Source organism: Loxodonta africana, chromosome 15 (genome assembly GCF_030014295.1).
Source record: "Loxodonta africana isolate mLoxAfr1 chromosome 15, mLoxAfr1.hap2, whole genome shotgun sequence".
In the NCBI taxonomy this organism is placed as follows: Eukaryota; Metazoa; Chordata; class Mammalia; order Proboscidea; family Elephantidae; genus Loxodonta; species Loxodonta africana.
The window spans coordinates 23,744,123-23,769,569 of record NC_087356.1 but is presented as its reverse complement, the minus strand read 5'-3'; the positions used below and the strand labels follow the sequence as shown (position 1 = coordinate 23,769,569).

The 25,447-nt window shown below is 45.0% G+C and overlaps 1 protein-coding gene across 1 annotated transcript in view; it reads right to left on the bottom strand.

Annotated features, from left to right (window-relative positions):
- ANTXR1 (ANTXR cell adhesion molecule 1) overlaps positions 1–25,447 on the bottom strand; it is a 274,861-nt gene that overhangs the window by 113,642 nt on the left and 135,772 nt on the right. Inside the window, exon 13 of the mRNA XM_003413659.4 lies at positions 8,174–8,269. Within this exon, the coding sequence (XP_003413707.2) occupies positions 8,174–8,269 (96 nt within the window). The remainder of the gene's footprint in view (positions 1–8,173; positions 8,270–25,447) is intronic.

Below are 25,447 nucleotides of genomic sequence, written 5' to 3'. Positions count from 1 at the left end.
GCCATTAAAAACAAAATGAAAGAAAACAGAATGCTATTTATAGAGGGAGAAATTATGAATGCTTGTACATCATCCTCTCCCAACAAACTGAATACAGATATTTGCTGTTATTTGAACAGAAACATAACAAGATGGCCTGACCTAGATACCAAACCAAAACCAAGCCCACTGCTGTCGAGCTGATTCTGACTCACAGCGACCCTAAAGGACAGAGTAGAACCGCCCCATCGGGTTTCCAAGGAGCGTCTGGTGGATTCAAACTGCCAACCTTTTGGTTAGCAGCCATAGCTTTTAACCACTATGCCACCAGGGTTTCCTTGACCTGGATACTGTGGAGTAATTAGTTGGATTGCAGAAGAATTACAACTTTATAGCAAGAACTCTTCCTCTTAGTTCCTGATGAACTGTTAACCTCTGGCACATTTCTAGATTGTCACTAAAAAAACTGATTTAAATGTCTTTTGTTATGTAATATTTGATAATCTAAAACACTACAAGTAACTTATATGTAAGTTATGAAATATAATACCAACAGCTATAAAACCACCATCCATGCAGTTCTATCTGCTTGTGGATTCCTTCTGTATTCTACTCCCATTCCCCAAGATAACGTAACGTTTAGTTTAGTTTAGAAAACATACAAATTGTGTACCAGGCACCATACTCATTTTTGGGATTAGTTTCTCCTTCCCCTGATGGACATCATAGTACAGTAAAACCTGCGAAAGCTGGAACCTGTGTAAGATGTAAATCTGTCAGAGAGGGAAAACTTAAATATCTTTCATTAATAGACAGTGATAGAAAAGTGGCAAGAATGGACCCTGTCAAAGGTGGAAAACTTGTGAGATGTGAAAAAACAAGGCTGTCCTGTGGAGTTCCGGCTCTCACAGGTTTCACTGTGTAGTGAGGGAAACATACATACACATAAATACCAATGTAGGATGAGAGAATGCTCTAACAGCTGTGTGAAAAAGTGTTGCGAAAACCAAGTGAGGGAGCAGCTAATTCTCCCTGAGTCGGGGCTGGGTGTGCAGGGAACTGCTGAGATGGAGAGATCAGTAAGCTGCACTTTGAAGAAAGAGAAATTGTTGACACAGTAGATAAAGAAGATGAGAACATTTTAGCGAGAGGAAAGAGTATGAGCAAAGAGATTGTGATACAGAAGTCCATAGTATGTCCAAGGAGCCCCAAAGAGTAGAGTGTGTCTGGAGATTAATGCATTTAGTTACTCAACAAACTTGGTGATTTACTGAATTTTCAGTTAGGCACAAGGAGCCCTGGTGGCACAGCGTTTAAGCGCTTGGCTGCTAACTGAAAGGTTGTCAGTTTAAACCCACCAATGGCTCCTCGAGAGAAAGATGTGGCAGTTTGCTTTCATAAAGATTGACAGCCTTGGAAACCCAGTGGGGTGGTTCTACTCTGTCCTATAGGGTTGCTATGAGTTGGAATTGACTCGATGGCAGTGGGTTTAGTTGGGTTTGGTTTTGAGTCAGGCACTATATTATGTTCTGGGGACCTTCAGACATAGCTTCCAACATCTCACGTTTACAGGGGAAGACAGACAAGCAAGCAAGTAGGCAGTTAAAAGAGCATGATCAAGGCCAGGAAAAGAGCAGACACAGGCTGCTAAGGGAGCCCCTGCAGGGAGGAAAAGGTAAGAGAGACGGCCGCGGCTAGGTTGAAAAAGGCCTACATATGCCCTATCAAAGATTGTGAGCTTTATTTGAGTTGAGAGACGAGGAACAGTCAAGAGGGACTTTGAGTAGGGAAGTGAGTAGGGCCCATGACCCAATAGCTTTTTTTTCTTTACATTTTAAGAAAAATCTCTCTGGTGAAGGTGGGAGAGACAAAAAGAACAGTTAGAAAATTATAGCAATAACTCAGGTCAGAGATGCAGCACCCTGGACTAAGGCAATGGCATCCATCCATTCATTCAACAAGCATTTATTCAGCACTGTGCTTGTGCTGGGATAGAGGGTGTGGATGGCTATGAGAGATAAGATGATAGGGTGTGAGAGGAAAGGATGCACTGCAGACAACTCGGAAGTGAAATAAGGCAAGGAATGAGAGAAGAGACATCATGATCACTCTGCGATTTTTGGTTTGGGCAGCTTGGAGAATGGCGATGCAGTCACTGTTGGACAGAAGGTTTAGGGGATAACATGATGAGTTGAGGGTAAGACACCTGCATTTGAGATGTCCTTTGGGCCCCTAAAACGTGGGTGTGGTCGTCTGAAGCCAAGACCAACAAAAGGTGAACACATTAAGTAGTCATCAGCATGCTTATTGTAGCTGAAGTCATGGGAGTGCACCAGGGACAATGTGTAGAGAAAAGGGCTGAGGACACAATCCTGGAGAATAAGAGGAAAGGAGAAGAAGAAGATCCCATGAAGGAGGCAGGGGCAAACTGAACAGAGATGTAAGACAAGAGTCAGGAAAAGCCAAAAAGGAGAGAGAGGTCAACAGTGCCTATGGATGAAAGAGGTAGAGTGTGATGAACAGAGACGGGAATCTGGGCTTGCAAGAGATGGATTAGAGAAATAATGAGATGGAGACCAGGTTGCAGTGGGTTGAAAATAAATGGATAAATGGAAGGTGAGAAATTATAGACAGTGGCTGCTCTGCAAAAAAGTCTGCGAAAGAAAGGGGGAGAGATAAGAGTATCATGAAGGAGAAATAGGATATAAGAAAAAAATTTTAAAGGATGAAGGTGACTGCTGTACATTTGTAGGCAGAGGGAAGATGACAGTGCAGAGGAAAGGATGAAGATACCATGGGAAAAGAAGAAGTGGGAGGGGACAAAATGAAGAACTCAAATGGCAGGAGAGGGAGAAGGGGCAAGGCTGCATTTGAGGAGAAGGAATAGTTGATGAGGATACAGATAGGCTTGTTGCTGAAGAGAGGGAAATGGAAGGATTTCTCATAGAACAGCCTCCATTTTCTCACTGAGGTGGAAGAGCAGGTCGTCTATTGATAGTGAAAGGGCCAGAGGTAGGACAGGGAACTCCAGGAGAGTGGTAACAGTTGGGAAGAATACTGTGGGGATGGAATCTGGAGCTCCATAAGGATAGGTTAAAAGTGTGCTAAGTAGGGCTGAAGGCCTTGTAAATGTGTAATGGCCCCAATCAGCATGGTTGGGTGATTCTCTTCTGAAATGGTCAGTACCTTGGGAGCAGGAAAGGAGATACAAGTGGGGTGGGAGGATAAGGCAGTTAGGGAATTGAAGGTGTCGGTGAGATGGCAACATGGGAGTCAAGAGATTACGAGACCAGGCAGACATTTATTCTATTCTCCAGATTTTGTCTTTGGAGGAACCAGTCCCCATGGCTAATGAGAACATGTTGGCATCTTGCTACCTGTTAAAATTTAGGAAGGACACGATGGCCTTTGCCTGTGCCTATAAAGCTCCCAGCCTAGCTGGGCTGCAGGCTCAAGTGAGTGTGACTGCTCCCATGGGGCACCACTCTTGGTTCAGAAGATGGTAGTCCCCCAGGGCTGCCTGCAGTTCCTACAACAGCTTTGTTGTTGTTGTTGTTAGGAGCCCTTGAGTCTCACAGCGACCGAATGAGACAGAGTAGAACTTTCCCATAAGGCTTTCTGGGCTGTAATCTTTACAGGAGTAGATCATCTGATTTCTCTCCCATTGAGCTGCTGGGTGGATTTGAACCACCAACCTTTCAGTTAGGAGCCAATTGCTTAACTTTGTGCCACCAGGGCTCCTTTACAAGAGCTGTCAAGTCAATTATGACTCAGCAACCCTATAACACAGGGTAGAACTGCCCCATAGGGTTTCCAAGGCTGTAATCTCTACAGAAGCAGACGGCCACGTTTTTCTCCTGTGGAGCGGCTGGTGGGTTTAAACTGCCGACCTTTTGATTATCAGCCAAGTGCTTAACCACTGTGTCACCAGGACTCCTTTTACAAAGCTTATGCCCTAATATCCTTGATTCACTGTTGACTTATTTTCTCTACACATTCAAGCCCTTCAGAAGACTTCCTCTTCTAGTACATTTCAATTATTTTTTTTCACTATCCTCTTATTCGGATATCCTAGTCTTCCTCTTTTCTATGTTCAACTTAGAGATTTCAGTAGTAGATGGGGTGGGCACGGCATGACTTGAAGGTCTGGCAATGTCCCTTGTGGAACTGAGGCAGGAATTTAGTTATTTTTGGTGAAGTATTGGCTTCTTGGCTTCCCTTTTTAAAAATGCAAATAAGCCCATGGTGCATAGTCCAACACTCTCACTCCCTTTCGATTTGGGTGTTTTGGGGCCAATGAATAAATGAGAGACGCTTAGAAGCCAAAGGTATACTTGGGGATCCTGAGGGCCAAGTTGTGAAGAGTTTTGACCCAGGATCTGGTCAATTCTCTCTCTCTCCCCATCAGTCACTTACAGACAGATGATACTCTGCTCTGTCAGCTGTGAGTTAGCCAGGTTACATCTGGATGGCAGTGAGTCTTTTAGGAAAGGCAGAATGCAATGGGTAGTCACCAGTCACTATCACCCATCAGATTTCTTCTTCTAGAAAGGACAAGTAGGAAGCAAGAGCGTCCAAGCAAGAGGTTGCCAAGGCAGAGGGAAGGCCTGATAGTAAACTATGCCTGGTTGTTGCATTTTGAAATAATCTTATGGTTAGTAAATTACCACATGAGTGCCTCCCATTATATTCAGGCCCTCCTTCAGGACTTCGCAAACCTCCTCAAGTCTAGCGACTAAAGGGTTGCTGTTGTTAGTTGCCATCAAGTTGGTCCCTGACTCATGAAGACCCATTCAAAGTGGAACAAAATGCTTCCCAGTCCTGCATCATCCCCATGATTGGTTGTGGAGCAGACGATTGTGATCCAAAGAGTTTTCACTGGCTGATTTTGGTGCAGTGGTTCAGAGCATGGCTACTAATCAAAAGGTCAGCAGTTTGAATCCACCAGCCACTCCTTGGAAACCTTATAGGGCAGTTTTACTCTCTCCTATAGGGTCACTCTGACTTGATGGCAACAGGTTGTTGTTTTGGTTTCTTTCAGTCTTTCGCAGCCTGGAAGCTCTGCTGAAACCTGTTCAGCATCATAGCAACACATAGGCATGACGTGCACTGGCCTGGAACCGAACCTGGGTCTCCTGCATGGAAAGGGAGAATTCTAACCACAACTGCACCCTCTGTACCTACTAAAAGATTAACGTTTGGCTAAATTGGGGGGCCTTACAGGTTGTTAAATGTTTTAAATATCATCCCCAGAGAGAGCAGAGGGTGGCAGAAGGGGGAGGAAGGGGCAACGTCACGTGCCCTGCATTTGGCAGTCCCTTTCTGCTCTCTGCCTTTTTCCCATCACTGAGATGCAGCTCCACTGCCAGGTCACAGCACATTTCCCACACTTGCAGGGGCAGGGCCAGGGGCAGGGGCAGGGGCAGGGGCAGGGGCAGGGGCAGGGGCAGGGGCAGGGGCAGGGGCAGGGGCAGGGAGAGTGACTGAGGAAAATTCCGGGACCAGCACTTACAAGGACGTCCTCTGCTAGTCAGACAACTGTGGTCAGGGGATGCAGTTCCTTGGGGGAGGGGGGCAGCCTTTCTTCTGCACTCTCTGAACGGGGCTCCTGGGGGAGGGGCCCCCAGGGGAGGACGATGCTTGCCCTTCTTGTACACTCTCATTTAGAAGGCACACGACTTAATTCTGTTCCCCTCAGAACACTGTCACTCATCATGGCAGCAAGCAATCAACAAGTAGTTTTGGGGTCACCCCAAGCATCAGGGCCCAGGCCAGCTTTCAGAAATAGGGGGTGGAGCAATTTTTATAGCCATCAAAAATAGGAAAATTAATCTCCAAAATCTTGCCTTGCAAAGCCATCCTTTGGGACTGACAAACTCAGACAACGTTAAGACATTTTGGCTGCCTTCCAAAGCAGCATGGACTTAACCAGATAAATTCATTGAAAAATATTTGGAATATTGCAAAATAATCCGGCCTCGAGGGATGCCGTTTCCAATAATGAAAGGCTTGAGAGACATTTCCAAGCAATATAAATCGAATGCCATACAGAACAGCCATAGATCCTTTTAGAAAACGGTTTTTAATAATAACGCATAGTGCTTACTGTGGGCTAGGTGCTGTCCCAAGCATGCCTTCTTTCTGTCTCTCACTCTTTGTCCTCTTTCTTTCTATATAGATATATAAACTGTTGTCATCAAGTCAATTCCAATTCATGATGACCCTGTGTGTCAGAGTAGAATTGCACTCCATAGGGTTTTCAGCTATGACCTTTCAGAAGCACATTGCCAGGCCTTTCTTCCAAGGCATCTCTGGGTGGGTTCAAACCACCAACCTTTCAGTTAGTAGTCCAGCACTTAACTGTTTACAACACCCAGGGACTCTCTCTCTGTCTCTCTCTCTGTATGTATATATACACATACTATTTTAATCTTCAGAATATACCTGTGGGGTTAGTGCTCTAATTGTCCCCATTCTACTGATGAGGAAACGGAGACACAGAGAAGTTAAGTAACTTTCCCAAGGCCACACAGCTAGTAAGTGGTGGAGCACTGCTAGGCTGTTCTACTGTTTTTAGCCGTCCTCATACAGAGGCAACTGTCTGCAATACACAAAAGGACTAAGTGAACAAGGGTGAAGCCTACTACAATAGAAGCCCTCGTGTCCAGCACAGGCTGCCACCGCCACTCCCCACCTCTATTCTTTAAGAGCCTGCTGCAAGGTTTTTTTTTTTTTTTCCCAGAATTCTGGATTTGAAAATGTGTTTACTTTTGAATCACTGTAGAGAGCACTCTGGCTGACTCATGGGATTTTTTTTTACCCTCAGAATAAAATAACTCCGCAGCTTTAAGTATTTAAAACAACATAACTCTTGAGGCTGCTGTGGTAGGAATTTGTTTAAGATCTTCAAGAAAACAGTCTGGCCTGGACGGTATTAACTGGCCCTGTCCCTCCCCACACACACATCGTGTCTGCCACAAGTCACACTTTTCCTTCAACACATGGAGGCTTCCGTTGGTGCAAGAGCCTCCCCTCACAAGTCCCAGCAAGGTGGGTCCACACCCTGGCTGAGTTTTGGGACCCATTCATTTACCACCTCTTTAAAATGTCATTCTAAGTTATTTCCCTCTCCTTTCCAAGCCTAGCACTCTGTAAGTCTTCAGTCTTAATTCAGTTCCACACATAGAGGTGACTCCTTGCTCTGTGTGCTAAACGCGTGGGATTTAGAGGCCAAATGAAGACAGGACCTTGTCCTGGAGAAGTTCACTGTGTGTTGTCCCCTGCTGGACCCTCCACAGGAGAACGGGCACACAGGGTGTGAGAGATGCCATGGAAGGGGGGCAGCACTCACCACAAACACTGGGCTTTCTGTACAGAGCCGCTCTGGTCTTACATAAAGGCAGAACTAGAGATGTCAGAGCTAATGGCTTGTTTCTTTATTTGGCTATGACTTTGTTTGGGCTTTCCCAAGTTTAGGGGCCCAGGATAGAAACTGACAACCAGACACATGTCTTTTGGGCACCGCAAACATGGCGGGTTATTCCACACCCGAAGGTATTTGGGGACATGTTGGCCAGAGCTATGTGGTGACTGCAGATGGCGATGAGGCGAGGAGGTGGGTTCTTACTGATCTTGTAGACGCAGTGCTTAGCCTTGTGCTGCATATACAGTAGGTGTGTGCTGTCAGTGTTTGCTAAGATTAATCACAGAGGTAGGTGTTACTCTATATTGTGCTTAGCAACCAGGGTGGCCCTTGAACAGTAGTAGCTGCATCAACGCATCAAGTTGTGTGTGCACCTCGCGCATGAGTGCACACACACACACACACACACACACACACATATTTACATGTTCAGTAGCACTCATCATTGGCAGTGTACTACAGCTCCTTCCTAAGCACTAGGCCCAGAGTGGTCACCCCAGTTGCCTAAGCCAACGGGTGTGCCTGTTGGTAACCCTACCCCATAATGACACCTAATGACTCATGGTTCCATTGATCAGTGTCAATTTATACCAACTTTGTATAAATTGTATCAAAATATGCAAGATTTGCCGTCAATCTTTACATACTTTTTGTACCGCCCCTCCCACCTCACACAGCACATGGTCCTGTTAACTGTATCCACTTTATTCTGTCCTCTACCTTGTGAAGCCCAAGGCCTGAGGCGAGGCGGAAGAGCTTGGGGGCACTTACCACAGTGCAGCAGAGGGGCCAGAACCACCAGAGGAGAGCCAGAGCCAGGAGCAGGAACAGGATCAGTAGGGCGATCGCCAGAATGGTGCCATCAGACTGTAGGGTCAAGAGAGAGGGTGGTCAATGGGTGGGACCATGGGTGCGACAAGCATGTTCGCTCAGGGTGGGGGGAGGCAAAGCCTTTGGTCTTTCCTCCCCACATTTCCATCACCAATAGCAGATCTAAGAGCCAGAGAATGGCACCTGCCAGGCAAATGGTCGGCCCTCTGCTCCTCGCTCTGGGGGCTCCATGGCACGTTCTATCCAGAAATGCTGTTATTGTCGTCGTTGCTGTTGAGTCAATTCCGACTCGTGATGACCTCATGTGTGCAGAGCAGAGCTGCTCCACAGGGTTTTCAAAGCTGTGAACTTTTGGAAGCGTATTGCCCACCTGTTTCCCGAGGTGCCTCTGGGTGGGTTTAAACACCAATCTTGTGGCTAGGAGTCAAACACTTAATTGTTTGTGCTATCCAGGGATTCCTTCTATTTAGCAATACTGAAGACCAATGAGTTCATCTCTTTAGTGAGGTCCTGCTCTTTTCTTTGAGTAACATTCTGAAGGAGCCACACTCCAGGAGACAGAGCCAGCACTGCCCTTGCAACTGGGCACTGAGGTGGCCTCCCACTGCCCATCACCCCTGGAGCAACATCCTCTGCCCAGGGGCAGCTTCCCTGCTCACTGGGCCTGATGGCCTGCCATCAGCATCACTTGGGCTGGACTCAGACCACTTCCACTCAGGATTCAGCCTGCTTGCCTTACTCTATTCCTGTAGGTCACGTAACAGATTCACGAGACAGTGGATGGAAGGGCTAGAGCCAGCTGATGAGACCCGATATTGCGTTCCTCTCGAATTGATTCCGACTCACAGCGATGCTACAGGACAGAGTGGAACTGCCCCATAGGGTTTCCAAGGCTTGAATCTTTACAGAAGCAGACTGCCACATCTCTCTCCAGGAGAGCGGCTGGTGGGTTTGAACAGCTGACCTTTTGGTTAGCAGCTGAGCACTTTAACCACTGAGGACAGATAAATTCCCAAGCGTGGAAAGCACAGCAGCTGCCGCTGCACTTTCGAGGCAAGGCCTGTGGTGGCTGAGTCAGCATTACAGTTGGCTCGGGGCTCTGCAGGGGGTGGGGGCAGGGGGCAGTAGACACCCAAACAAATTTACCCACTTCAAAATGTGCCCAGGCCGGTCCTGAGAATAACATGGTTTCTGTGGCCTCATATGGTTGTTAACTTTTAGCAAACAGATATCTCATTTGGTATCAGCATTCTGAGGCTGCTGGTTCAAGGATGCCACTTGAGAACAAAGGCTTAAGTCCCCTCTGCCTTCCCTTCCTCCCAGCTATCTGGAGTGCAAACGGGTGTGAGCTTTCTGGGGGGCAAATTGTCAGGGGATAATCTGGGGCCTCCTTCTAAGTAAAGGTGGCAATTTCATTTTTAGACCAAGGAAATAATCAGGTGTGTTTGCATAGATAATACTAATAATAATAAAATCAGAAAATAACCTAAATGTTTAACAATTAGAGAATGGCTAAATAAATACATTATAGAACTACCATGTGATCAGTTACAATGTAGGCGTTAATTATGTTTTCCAATAATATTTAACTGACATGGGGAAACATTCCTGTTATGGAAGTGTGTGTGTGTATATATATATATATAAAATAAAAGAAGTTGTCAAGGATTTCATTTTACTTGGATCCACAATCAACACTCATGGATGGTGGAAACAGCAGTCAAGAAATCAAACAATGCATTGCATTGGGCAAATCTGTCTCACATACTTTGGATACGTTATCAGGACAGATCAGTCCCTGGAGAAGGACATCATGCTTGATAGGCTATAGAGTCAGTGAAAAAGAGGAAGACACTTAACGAGATGGACTGACACTGTGGCTGCAACACTGGGCTCAAGAATAACAATGATTGTGAGAGTGGCACAGGACCAGTCAGTGTTTCATACTGTTGTACACAGGGTCACTATGAGTTGGAACTGACTTGACAGCACATGACAACAACATATGTATAACGGAGCCCTGGTGGTGCAGTGGTTAAGAGCTCAGCTGCTAACCAAAAGACTGAAAGTCTGAATCCACCAGGCGCTCTTAGGAAACCCTATGGGGCAGCTCTACTCTGTCCTATAGGGTCGCTGTGAGTTGGGACCAGTTCGACAGCAACTTTAAAAAAAGAAAAATATATAAAATACCGAAGAGTGAGAGAGGCAGAGAGACTGGATGGATATTAACTAAAATATTAATAGAAGTTTGCTAGTAGTGGGTTTATGGTAATTTTCTTCTTTTTGTTTGCCTGTGTTTTCTTTCTTTTTTAAATTTTTTAAATATATTTCATAACGAGAAAATGGAGTCCCTCGTGGTGCAGTTTACATGCTTGGCTGGTAACTGAAATGTTGGAGTTTTGGGTTCACACAGAGGTGCCATGGAAGAAAGGCCTGGTGATCTACTTCTGAAAAATCAGCCATTGAAAACCCTACGGAGCACAGTTCTACTCTAACACGTATGGGGTCACCAAGAATTGGAATCGACAACAACTGGTAAACTGGTAAAGAGGAAATAAATGACTGAAATTGTTTTTTTACAACTTCTTTGGTGTCAGAGAGCATCTGGCTCGGGGGTTCTTTTCCAGGTCAGTGGACCTGTGGGGGTGCACAGATGGGCTCATGTAGATGGAGGGAGGTGGGCAGCCTGTCCAGGGTATTGGAGCAGGTTAATGGCTGAGCTGGGACTGACTCACTCCCACCGTGAGTGCTCAGCAGCGGCTACTGGAAACTGTTTAAAGGCATCTCCAACTCCCTGGAATGCCTTTGACCCAAAATCCAGGGAACTAAACACCCCCAGCCCTCACCAAGCCAAGGCTTGGGAAGGTGGTGATTGCCCCTGAGGGAGCTATGCCTTACAAGTGCAGGTGTGGGGCCACGCAGCCCAAGGCAGTGGGTGGGGGTCGGGGAGCGCCAGGCCAGACCGATGGCCATGGGAGTGAGGACAGTTCTAAGCAAGCAGCATTTATACACAAGTCAATGACGTTGGAGACGATGCTCTCAGCAGTGACAAAGAAAGTTTATCAAGCTTATTGTTTGTTAAGGACATCTCTTTTGATCTCTCAGTCTCTACATTCCAAGTCCATAAAATGGCAATAGTAAACCTTACCTGCCTCACTGGGCTGATGTGAGGATAAAATGAGCAAGATGCAAGCAGATGTGCCAGGCAATTCAGATTGTAAGTTCCCTTATCAAACATTGAACAGGAACTCCCCGCCGCCCCTTCATTTCCCCAAGACAACTAATACGGCGAGCATTTCAGATCACAAATCTGCTTGCACTTGCAATAATAAGTGGATTTGGTTAATGGTGGCTTATAAAGCAGTGGCTTTTTAGTACTGAGTTATAATTTAGTAAAGAGTATATTTATTCATAAAGAGCCTTGGTGGTGCAATGGCTAAGCACTTGGCTACTAACCAAAAGGTTGGCTGTTCAAGCCCACCTAGAGGCTCCCCAGGAGACAGACTTGGCCATCCACGCCCGTAAAGATTACAAAAAAAAGAAACAAACCCAAACCTGTTGCCATTGAGCGATTCCGACTCATAGCGACCCTATAGAACAGAATAGAACTGCCCCATAGGATTTGCAAAGAGCAGCTGGTGAATTTGAACCACTGACCTTTTGGTTAACAGTTGAGCTCTTAACCACTGCACCACCAGGACTCCCCTGTAAAGACTATGGCCTAGGAAGCCCTATGGGGCTGTTCTACTCTGAAACACAGGGTCACTATGAGTCGAAATGACTTGAAGTCACCTAACAATATTTATTCACATTATATACTTTCCCCTCTCCCTAATTTTTTTTTTCTACTTTAGACGGATGAACTGAAGCTGAAAGGCTGATAAATTGTGAGGTCTTTTTTTTTTTTTTTTACTTCCATGTAGCTGGGAGTATGAAGGACTGGGCCCACCAGAGAGAGCTTCTCCCTCAGATTTGGAACAAAGTACCTTTTTTTCTCCCCCAGCCAAGTTTGGTCTGCCCCCTACAACACATAGTTCACCCTGGCTGTGAGTGGGTGTAGGGCAAGAGCGCAGCTGTGGCCCCTCAGGAAGGGGCCAGGTGCAGTGAGGTGGGGACCGTGGAGACGTGGAAACTCAGAAGGCAAGGGAATGCTGTAAAAACTTTCTCCTGCTCTGGATGGAGAAGGCTTCTTGATACAAGTCCCAATGCACTGCTTTATTTTCAAGATCCTTCACGTGCCATTAAGGACATATTTTTGCCCAGTTCAGAAGAGTCACCATCAAACAAAAGGCATGCAGTTTTAAGAACCATAGATCTGAAGCTAGGAGATTACTACGAGATAACACATACATGCAAACTCAAAGGATCATTCATTTACTCATTGAGCAAACATTTGTTGATTATCTCGAGATACAGGAATGATTAGAGCCAAGGTGCTCACAGAAGGTATATAAACAATTAACCACAGTGCAAGGGGCTGTGTTATTCAGTAGCCAGGGGGTGAACAAAGCAGACTGTCTCTAAGTCAAAAGAGTCCCTCAGTGGTGCAAATGGTTATGTGCTTAACCACTAACCGAACGGTTGGCTGTTGGAACCCACTCAGAGGCTCCTTGGAAGTGCTTCTGGAAGGGCACAGCCATGATAACCCCATGGAGCACAATTCTATTCCGCACACACGGGGCCACCATGAGTCAGAATTGACTCCACAGCACCTGGTTTGGTTTTTTCACTCTTAAGCAAATCAGTCTTAGGAGAGATACAACCGGAATGCTCCACAGAAGGGAGGATGGTGAGACTTTGGCTCACTTACTGTGGCCATGTCATCAGGAACGATCAGTTGCTAGAAAAAGACATCATGTCTGCTAAGGCAGAGGGTCACTGAAAATGAGCACAACTCTCAGTGAGATGGACTCACACAACAGCCACAACAACGGACTCAAACACATCAAAGATCATGGAGGTGGAGCAGGACTGGGCAACATTTTATACATAAAGTCACCATGAATCGGAGCGAACTCGAGGGCAACGAACAACAAATTCTTAGAAAGCTTACATTCTAGTGGGATAATGATGATGATGATGATAATTATTATAGTTACAAGCTAAGATTTATTGAGCCCATTCTATGTGACAGGGGCTTCTGTCTATATACTCTACTATGCTTCCCATACACTAGCCAATTTATTCCTCATTTACAACCCTCTGAATTTAATAACATTGTTTCCCCTCTACAGATAAAAATACTGAGGCAAGGAGAGGTTAAGGAACTTAACCAAGGTCACAAGGAGAAGGGAGAATTTAAACCTGGGCAATCTGGCTCCAAAAGGAGCCCTGGTGGCACAGTGGTTTAGAGCTCTGCTGCTAACCAAAGGTTCAGTGGTTCAAACCCACCAGCCACTCTTTGGGAAAAAAATGTGGCAGTCTGTGCCTGTAAAGATTACAGCCTTGGAAACCCCATGAGATAGTTCTACTGTGTCCTGTAGGGTTCACTCCATTGCAATGGCTTAACCTGGCTCCACAGCCCCCAGGTTTAACCAGCAGCCACATGCTAGAGAGCTGAGTGCCGGCGAAGTAGCGCTTCACAGACGAGGTAACGCTGGAGATCTGGCCCTGTGGGGCCAAGGAGAGGTTGACATTGCTGCACAGGAAGGCAAGCACAAAGGACTGGCTCCTCTTAGGAACAGTGCCTGCATGGACCTGCCTTAGATGGCTACCTGGCAGGGGGCAAGGTGGCTTCTGAGAGTGGTGCTACCTGATCGTACCAGTTCAGCACACCCAGCCTCTAGGCAGAGATGCACACTCAGTGAGAAAAGCGCCAGAGGTGTGGACCTGCAGGGACCTGATTTCATGAGGGAGAACAGAAGCTGACTTGCACGTCTGTCTCTGACACCCACCCTTGCTGGGCAACCGAGCATGTAGTTCACCACAAATCATCAAAAAGAGATTTATGAGGGGGAAAAAAAAAGCAACAGCAGATAATTAGCTGAAGATTGATTCTTGCCATTATTATTTTCCTGACAACCTAATTATCAATGCCAGTTAACTTTTCATTTTATTAAAAAAAAAGAAAGTAAAAGTTAAAAAAAAAAAAAACTCGACATGGCCTTTTATTTAAAAAAAAATGGCAGGAGGTGGGGGCTATGGGTGGGTGAGTAGAGCTGACAGGAAGCACGTGAAGCAAAGAACCAACGGGACGCATCTTCCAGTCGAAGGTATCGCCCATTTTCTTCAACGAACAGAAGTAATAGATCAGCAGGCCTTTGTTCTGAGGCACCTCTAGATGGACTGGAACTCACAACCTTTCAGTTAGCAGCCAAGGGCATTAACTGTTTGCATCACCCAGGGACTTGGTAGGACACTTTACAGGCTACTTAATAACCCATGCCATGGGCATTAGGGGAGGCATCATCCATTTTCTTCAACGAATAGTTTGAAGGCTTTTATTTCCTGTCAAGTGCTGAGGTATAATATGCTCACCCAGAGGCCTGTATTAATCATGAGGACATGTACCATTAAGTCTGAGGCAAGGACATGCTCAGTCCTGTTCCTTCCTCCAGGCCTTCGCTGCTAGGAATGGCTGTTCCCGAAGGCTGCCTGGCTGAAGGGCTGAATTCCTGCACAGTAGCTTTATTTTTATCCTTCTTTTCACCGGTTTGTGAAATGAAAACATCTTTTTTAAGACAAAGAGGCATTGTTCTCAAGGTTATAGCTTTGGAAACTTGAATAATGAAAACATCTCTTACTTTGTAGGTAGAATCTAGGTAATTTTAACTTCCTAGATGTAGAGAATGAAGTGATGAGGAACCTGTCCTGGCCTGTTTGCACCATGACAGGAGAGAGACAAAGCCTTGGATAATATCACTGTTTTGTTTGGTAGGTTATCATAATAAAGGGAGGAGGATAAATTGAGGGGAGCTAATGAGAGACTGGAGGATGCTGAACTTAAAGACCCTTGGTGAAATGTCCCCTCTCAAAGTTGGATGTGGACTGGGACTTTGCCTAATGCCCATGGCATGGGGTTATTAAGTAGCCTGTATAGTGTCCTACTGAGTCCCTGGGTGGTGCAAAAGTTAATGCGCTTGGCTGCTAACTAAAAGGTTGGAAGTTCCAGTCCACCCAGAGGTGCCTCAGAAGAAAAGCCTGGTGATCTATTTCTGAAAAATCAGCCGCTGAGCACAGTTCTACTCTGATACATGTGGAGTCATCATAAGTAGGAACTGACTTGATGGCAACTGTTTTTTTTTTTTAAGTGTCCTATAATTCTGCCTGGATAACTGTCTTGGTTAAGGAGGAAGCCCTTCTTCCCCACTCTCGCATTTCCTTCCATGCTAAGGGAACCCAGTTTGTGCAGATCCAGGCCTTTCTTTAGTAAATAAGGAAGGAATCACTGAGCATGTCTGGAGCTGCTCTCCCCTTCTCTCAGCCGCAGGAGGCAGGAGTCGTCCTCTGCTATGCCATGTAAACAGGTTTTTGTGGGGCCCAACACTTACATAATTTTGGGGGCCGTCTTTAGGAAAAAGGACAGAAAACTAAATTCTAAATTATAAGGGCCCCTTCCAGGGCCTCAGAAGGTCCTACAAGGGTCCTGTTCAAGTAAGGGTCCTGAAGCTTATGCTTTGTCAGCTTCTGGGTAAGCTTATCCCTGGCTGGAGTCTTCCCTGGACAGGCCCCATGCCTGCAAGGAGGCTGGTAAGTCTATTTCACCGCGGGCTTCAGTTTCCAGCCCATGTGGCTGCCACATTCAGCTACAGACCCTGGCTCGTGTTTATCAGTAATAAAGGTGACTTCGGCCTCCATAGGCCATTCTTTGTCTCATTTCTTAATCTGTGCACAAATGAGGCAGGAAAGAGACCTGCTTTATCATCCCCACTGCAGGGACCCCCAATCTGCCTCATTCTAAGTTACCCCAGGAAGTGTCCTGGTGATTGCAGCAATGACATTTTTGCTCACAACCACATTGGCGATTTGTTAACACTGGGGTTCTCACAGCACTCAGTGGGCGGTGGGCCACAGAGGTGGGCGTTTGCTGTAGTTACAGGCGATGCCAGGATCTGCAGATCCTCGTTATTAACACTCGGTTACTGAAGCCACCGAAGGTACTCAGTGGTTAGGCTGCGTGGACAGACTACGCAGTTCGACTGTCTTTTAAACATTGCACATGAAAGCATGAATGAGTTAGGCTTATTCTGGCACATGGGAGGGATATCAGACAAACGCTGCCAAAAATATGACAGGAAATTAGCTGAGGATGCATTCGAGCTGCTTAAAGCTGGCAATGCTGTTTCCTTAGATTCCCCACCCCTGGGCACCTGGGGACAGGTTAGCTGAGAGTCTGCAGTGATCTCTCCTCTCACCTGTATCTCCCTCCCCTCTCCCTCTGATACCTAGCGAGGTTGTCTTTGAGGTACTATCTAAAAGCCTTCCAGGAAATAGACCCTTTGCCCAGGGACCAAAAAACTCCAGTTACCCACTGAGTCGACTCCGGCTCATGGTGGCACCATGAGTGTCAGAGTAGAACTGTGCTCCATAGAGTTTTCGATGGCTGATTTTTTTGGCAATAGATTGCCAGGACTTTCTTCCAAGGTGCCTCTAGGTGGACTTGAACCTCCAATCTTTTGGATAGAGACTAAGCGCTTAACCGTTTGTACTACTCAGGGACTCCTCTGGTGTATCCAAGCTTATGATTTCTGAATAACCTGCTTGTTCTAAATACCAGTCAATTCTGGTGAGGAGGAAGTGTGTAGAAATAAAGACAGTATGAAAATGAAGATGTTGTCCTGCTCAAATGGGCGGCCTGGGTGCCTGGTCTGTCAGCAGCTGGGCAAAGGGAGGCTGGAGCACTTCAGGCAATGCCCAAGGCTGCCCTCTCCGCTCACAGCTGCTTTCCTCCCCTCTCTGGACCAAGGCTGGTGCTGACAAGGTGCCAGATTCCAGGTGCTCTGCAGGGGTGTTTAGAAATATCTCCAGCAGCTGGTCTGAGCTCTGTTTTCTGCCCAGGGGAACCTGGCAGAGCATGGGCAGGTTTTATTGTGAAAGATGAAATTTAAGTCACTTTACTGCTGCTGAGATGTTCTGGATGGGCAAGCCCACAGATCAAAATTCTCTCTTTCCTGAGCGTATATATTCTGACTGTTACTTCTGGAAGTAACCTAACTTATCCGCCCATCCCATCCCACATTTTATTGAAATTCTGCCCCCTTGGCATCTGGGATGGTATTCTCTGGCCCTCCTCCTATCTCTGATTATTCCTTATCTCCTTAAATGTTGACATGCCCTATGGATCCATTCTTGGTCCGTTGCTGTTTTTCTAACACTTTCATCTCCCTTCACAGTTTAAATTCTCATCTCTACATGGATGACTAAAATCTTCATCTCCAGCCTTGATCTCTCCACTTGCTTCAGGGTCATATCCACCTGCCAGCTAAGTCCTACTGATACCTCAAACTCAACAACTCAAAAAGCTCATCTTCCCTGCCCCCCAAACCTGCTTGTTCTTCGCCTCTCATTTCATGGTACTACATACCAACATAGTATGGACTAAAACGTAGCAATGATTGTGAGGATGGTGCTAGGCTGAGCAGTGAGTCATAGGGTCGCTATGAGTAGGGAATGACCTGACAGTACCTAACAACAACCACCAAAAACAAAAACAAAAATCTGCTGCCATTTAGTCAATTCTGACTCACAGCAATCCTATAGGACAGAGTAAAACTGCCCCATAGGGTTTCCAAGGAGCAGCTGGTGGATTTGAACAGCCGACCTTTTTTGGTTAGCAGCCAAGCTCTTAAGCACTGAGCCACCAGGTTTCCAACAACAACAACACATGTCAACCTAAGCTGGAATGCAGAAGTCAATCTGAGTGTTCTTTCTCGCCCTTTCTCCCATCCCATATGTCTTATTACTCCATCAGCCCATCCCACTCCTCTGACTTCCTAATTACTCCTCCAACGAGCTTCTGTCTACTTCATTGCTCACGCTGCTAATCAGGGTTTAAATCTCATTATGGTAAAACCTACAAAAGCTGGAGCCTGTGTAAGGTGGAAACCTGCCAGAGAAGGAAAATGCAAATATTTTCTACTAAAACGAGCAACAGAAAAGGGGTACCCTGTTAAAGGCAGAAAACTGTGAGACCTGGAAAAACAAGGCAGTCCCGTGGAGTTCCAGCTCCCACAGGTTTCACTGTATTTCCCTCCTGGAATGTCGCAGTCATCTCTTTACTGGCTTCTCCACTACTAGTCTTGCTACCTTGAACTCCACCCTCCATTGTGGAGCGGGGGTCATCTATCTCAAATGTTATTCTGATAGCTTCCCAATCCCATGAACCCTCTAATAGCTCTTTGTTGCCTACAAGATGTCTTAACAGTTAGGAATTTGGTGAAAGCAATACACCCTTTTCCTTAGAAAAGTACACATTCACGTTTATACACAAGCCCACAAATGTCTGCGTACAATTTCAAGGGGCCCATCAAATCCCCAGAATCCATCTATGGACTCTTAGGTACAAGGTTTGGGGGTCCTCAGCATGGCACACGAAGCTCTTCACAACCAGGCTCCTCTTATGTCTCCATCCTCCTAACTCATACCTCCCTCCTTATACTTCGTGGCCCGGCAATTCTGAGCTGCGTGGAGGTCCCTGTCCTCACCTCAGTTTTCTCCGATGTTCTCTTCTCTCCCTGTAACACTGTTTCTACATTGCATTGCTTGGGTTTGTCACCTTTCAAGTCTTAGTTCAGGTACCACCTGATACACTCTTACTTTACAGCTTTATTGAGCACCTACTATGTGCTAGGCCCTCTACAAGCACTTGAGAGCTGTGGCTTAAAACATGGACGTGGTCCCTGGAATCACTGATTATTGAATAGAGACAAGTAAATATCCCCAATTTTATCCTACTCACATCTCTACCTTGGCATCTACTATTAAAAATCCCTTGCTGTCAAGTTGATTTCGACACATAGGGACCTTACAGGACAGAGTAGAACTGCCCCATAGGGTTTCTAAGGAGTGGCTGGTGGATTCGAACTGCCGACCTTTAGATTAATGGCTGATTTCTTAACCACTGTGCCACCAGGACTCCTGGCATCTACTATAGTTTATAGAAACTGTATAATTCTGTGCCTGTCTCTCCCACTCAACTGTAAGCCCTTGTAATTACTGTAGTTAGTTGCCACAGAGTCGATTGCACGTGTGCACAGTAGGACTGCCCCACAAAGGTTTCCTTGGCTGTGACCTTTCGGCAGCAGACAGTCAGGAAGAGATGTGATTAGAATAAAATGGGAGCCCAGTCTCAGAGTTCGGTGGTGATACTTGTCTCCGCTCAACGATCATGATTCCAGGGATCACGTCCATCTTCTATGCTACTGCTCTCCTAAGGAGGTGCTTTGAGACAAAGTACTGTGCTTCCAACACAGGAAGATTCAATAAATAATCACCCAAATTCCCAGGGAAATGAGAATTTAGAAGGCGATGGCCTGACCAAGGCCACACAGCTAGAGGGTGGCAGAAGTGGCACTGGAGTCAGTGTCTCCTGAGCCTGCTCCACTCTCTCCATGGCACCACCATTAGATACAGCTGCACCAACCTCATTGCAAAGAGCCCGAGCTTTGGAACCAGGAAAAGAGAATTCAAGTTCTAATTCTTCCACTTATTAACGTGTGGGTTTTGGATACATGACCCAACCTCTCTCTTAGCCTTCTTTTTGTTTACATATGTGAAATTGAGATGATAATTCCTACTTCGCAGGTTTGATTCAATAAGGTATGTAAAGAGCCTCACAAATGGTCATTCTTCAATAAACAGGCCCCCTTCCATCCTCCCCGTGCTTCTATACCCAAGCCAAGTTCCTGGGAATGTCCTCAGGGTTGGGCTGGGCGGGGGTGGTGCTAACTGTGGCAGGAGCTATGGTGCAGATGGGTGGTTCCATGTTACATATTTGGGAAATCAAAGGCTATCAGAGTGCCATTCCATGGTCAGTGAAAGAGGAATCCAAATTTTCCAATGGTAAATGTAGTATCTCTCATCAAAGTTGCTCAAACATTAATGGGGATAACTATGATTCATTATTGCTACCTAACAGGTAATTTGAGCTAGAAGCGGTAATAAAATTGATGGACACTGAAGATAGTAGACTCCTTAACTCAAAAGGTAGGCAGTATGGAAAAAATATTAGTTGAGAATTACCTAAGCCCTTGTGGAACTTTTTTTAAAGGCATGGCTATAAAGTAACAAGGCTGTTCATATAGTGAACATAGTAGAACTCCTGCTGCAAAGGAATTTAATTTCCTCCATACTACTGGCTTTGGAGGCTGGAGGCTCCAATGATGCAGCCATTGTTCAAGGCAGTTCTGAAGCTTCTCCCTGGGAACTGTTCCTGAAACCAATTTACAGGCCACCAAAAAGACCATCTTATAATTTCTTAGTCATGCCTTGTTTTTTCACCTAGGAGGTTCCCAGCTGGATAACCCACCATTCATCAGACTTGGTTCCCACCTTAGGGGTCATTTTCAAACTCAGTGATGAAGATGTTTCCCTACTGACAATATTCAAATACTGTGCCTTCACAGTTATGGTAACTTCAGACCAGCAGTGCAGAAAACAACTGAAACAGTGATGGCAGCATTGTTGGGGAGAGCATATGGCTTTTTGAGGTGACTAGCTTGAAGGAGCAGCAATTGTGTAGATGTGTGAATTCTAGTTTGCTGTATATGTTATGACTTTGTGCCTCACATGAATAATTTTAGAAGGATTTAGAAAAATCATCATTAGTATGCAATTAAGGGGAAGATTAATGCCATATTCCTGCAAGCTTGACCTTGGAGGCCCTTATCATGGAAGGACAACCTACACCACGATTTTCCAGCATCATCTTGGCACTCTTGTCCCCCTGACCCAGTAACGACATTTCATGTCACGTACAATGGTGAGGGTGATAAGAAGTAAATCTTGGATTCGTTCAGCACTTTCCTTTCTTTCTAGAAAATGCATAGAGTTTGCTAACCAAAACCAGTCTTTAGAGAAAAATAATGCAAACAAGATGCAGCTTGTTAGTATTCAGAATGTCTTAGTTCCTGTGAGTGGGCTGCTGAATCAGGATTACAAAGGTTACTTAGTCATGTTCAGAAACTATGACACTGGAAGAGAAAGGCTAATTTCTTATTTTCATTTTTGTCCCATTAAATACAGGCACTTGCCTACTTGCCCTTAATGTAGTTGTTTAATGTATATGCTTGATTGCCCTTATTGATCATCCCTCATTTCTCGGTGAGCATCATCATTACCTATTATCAGTAAGTAAACTTGACTAACTGTATACAGTTTGCTGTTGCTTTATATTGTGAACTTGGCAAGGTCAAAGCCTTGTCTCATGAAAATAGATGCTCAATAGTGGTGACCATGATGATGTCCTTAAACTGCATATTAACTGCTATTAAACTGCATAATATTAAAGTGCTAATGAGTCATTTTCTTTTAAGTATCTAACACATGCTCAGCAGTAGCAGACACAGAATGATGAACGAGGTCGACCTCCGACCCTGGGAGATGTTATCTCTGTTCAGTTGGACGATCAGGACTAATTAATGAGCTCACTTGACCGCAGCACTGGCTATGTGCAGTTAAGCTGCTCCAAGTGATGCTATAATCCACAGTGCTTAGGCTCAGAGTGGAGGGAGTCCAGGGGGCTTGCCAAAGTCCGTGAGGCATCCCAGGGCAGGTTCAGGCTTGTACTCGGCTGGTCTTGAAGCCATGGTGAAATTTGGGTAGGCGGAAGGAAGAAGAGAGAGCATTCCAGAAGGGAAATGAAATGTGATCAAAGGCACAGAAGCATGGGAGGACGTGAATCTCTTTAGAGTGGAGAAGTATGATATACAGAATTGTCATTTTTACCTATAAGAGATCAGCGTATGCACACATTTTAAGGCCAGCCCACAAGGGACAACCAAGACCACCAAATTGGACTCATCAGCAGCAGCATTTTATACATATTTATTTGGCTGAGTTCGCACCTGTTATTCACAGTCTCAAGAACCTTGAGCTTTGCAGATGCCTTTTTTTAGTTGGTGAATTTGGGAAACATGGGTAGAATAAAATTGGCTTATTTGTACCTTTCATGCTCCTGTAGCTGCAAAGGAAGCGGTTTCACTGATGCTGGGTTGTGGTGTAAAAGAAACCGAGGAATATTTTAGTTTTCACTTATTCAAGTGCTTTATATTTTATTTTAAAAAAAAAAAGAAACAAAACATTAAGCCATCTGCTTTGGGCACTGACTAAACTAACATCTGTTGCAGCAACCACGGTAATGGCAAAGGAATCCTAGTGATGTGTGGCTGTGGCACTGAATCTTCTTTTGGGGTTATGGAATACAATCGCTGACCTCTGAATTTCCTCGGTGGCCTAATGAATAGGTGAGAAAAAGGCTGCTTTGGCAAAAGGAAAGGTGTTTATATAACCTTGTGAGACTTCGCCATTCTGTAGGAAACAGAAGGAAGGGTTTGCCTACTTTTGGCACGTGCAAACCATACAAATCACTCCAGTGCCAAATAATATCCTGCTCAGTATGTACATATAAGGACCCTGGGTTAGCTAGCGATTTGGTGCAATATGACTGCAAATTGCCAACCAGGACAATACATACAGTCTGGGTTACCCTGCTGTCTCCTCCCATTCTGTGCCAGCACAGCCCACTGACTTTGCCAATTTTGGAATATTGAGAGAGTTGACAATTATTTTAGCGTCCGCAGAAGGAGATCCTCTTAGGCTCTCTCTCCTTGTTGGTTCTATTTGCTAAACTGTTAATCTCTCCTACTATTCTTTTCTCTTATTTTCCTTTCCCTTTCTTTCCCTTCTCCTCTCTCCCACATTTTTGATCCTCTTTAACTTATGCATTTCTTCCTATAATTGAGACTCTCTCAACTGAATTTTTTAATCCAGAATGCTCAACCCCAAAGACTCAACCATCTGGAACAGCCCTAACAACCCAGGAGGAGGCAAAAATGGACACATTGGCATTAAAACTTGTACACTTAGGGCACACATTTCTCTCAAGTTCTTATTCAGAGACTAAGAATTCTTGATGATACACAAATTATATAAGCTTGGCTATGTGATTTCATGACACCCAGAAACTTAAGCTGTCAAATTAGAAAGGTGGGGGAGGTATTTAGAATGGAAGACATATTTATAATACTAGGAGGTGAGAGACTGGAAAAAGAAGACTTGTAAACATAAGGGGAAAAGAAAAAAAGCAAGATAAAACATCAAAAAAGAAAAGAAAAGAAAGTCCAGCCAAGGGTTATATATCCAGGAAAACTGTCTCTCAAATATGATGGCAAAATTAGGACATTTTCAGATAAACAGAAATTAAGGAAATTTATAAAAACCAGCCCAAATTACAAGAAATATTAAAGGGAGTCCTTTGGATAGAGAACCAGCAATATCAGGTAACAACCTTAATTAGGACACAGGACAGACTAGCCAGACACCAACCCAGATAAAGAATTCTCAAAAATAAAACAAAGCTAAAAGACTGAAAACAGGGAACCAGAGATATATATAAAAGACAACAACATCAAAACAAAAAAGAGAGAATAAATGGTGTAGTTACAGAACTTTCATATGGAGAGGCGGTCAAGGTGATATCAAGAAATAAAAGACTGAACTTGTACAATGCAAGGTCATGGAAACTCCATAGACACATTCAAACTCCCTAAGGGACCAAATTGCTGGGCTGAGGTCTGTGCGGACCGTGGTCTCGGGGAACATCTAGTTCAACTGGCGTAACATAGTTTATAATGAAAATGTTCTACATTTTACTTTGGTGAGTAGTGTCTGGGGTCTTAAAACCTGTGAGCAGCCATTTAAGATACTCCACTGGTTTCACCCTTTTGGGAGCAAGGAAAAATGAAGAAAACCAAACATACAAGGGAAAGATTAGTCCAAAGAACTAACGGGCCACAACTACCATCGCCTCCACCAGACTGAGTCCAGTACAGCTAGATGGTGTCCGGCTACCACCACTGACTGCTCTGACAAGGATCACAATAGAGGGTCCTGGACAAAGCTGGAGAAAAATGTAGAACAAAATTCTAACTCACAAAGAATACCAGACTTACTCACCTGACAGAGACTGGAGAAACTTGGAGAGATGGCCCCCGGACACCCTCTTAGCTCAGTAATGAAGTCACTCCCGAGGTTCTTCTTTCAGCCAAACGTCAGACAGGCCCATAAAGCAAAACGAGACTAAAGGGGCACAACAGCCCAGGGGCAAGGACTAGAAGGCAGGAGGGGACAGGGAAGCTGGTAATGGGGAACCCGAGGTCGAGAAGGGAGAGTGTTGACATGTCGTGGGGTTGTTAACCAATGTCATAAAACAATATGTGTACTAACTCTTTAATGAGAAATCAGTTTGTTCTGTAAACCTTCATCTAAAGTACAATTAAAAAAGACTGGTTTAAACTTAGGAAGATAAAGGTAAATTTCAAGGTAATCACAAAGAAAGCTAACAAACCTACCCATGAAAATAAAAAAGAAAAACATAAAGACTCAGTAAACACAAAATCAACAATTATGAAAGAAATGTTTTCTTAATGTGCAGGTGTAATTCATACTGAAGGCTGTGGCCTTTGATCTTCATCAGTAAGTGCCTCAAGTCCTCTTCACTTTCAGCAAGCAAGGTTGTGTCATCTGCATAATGCAGATGCCCCATTCTTCTTCATATAGTCCAGCTTCTCAGATTATTTGCTCAGTGTACAGACTGAATAGGTATGGTGAAAGGACGCAACACTGACGCACACCTGTCCTGACTTTAAACCAATCAGTGTCCCCTTGTTCTGTCCAAACGACTGCCTCTTGATCTACGTACAGGTTCCTCATGAGCACAATTAGGTGTTCTGGAATTCTCATTCTCCCCAATGTTATCCATAACTTTGTTTTGATCCACACAGTTGAATGCCTTTGCATAGTCAATAAAACACAGGTAAACATCCTTCTGGTATTCTCTGCTTTCAGCCAGGATCCATCTGACGTCGGCAATGATATCCCTGGTTCCACGTCCTCTTCTGAATCCAGCCTGAATTTCTGGCAGTTCCCTGTCAGTATACTGCGGCAGCTGCTTTTGAATGATCTTCAGCAAAACTTTGCTTGCATGTGATATTAATGATATTGTTGGACAATTTCTGGGTTTGGTTGGATCACCTTTCTTGGGAATAGGCATAAGTA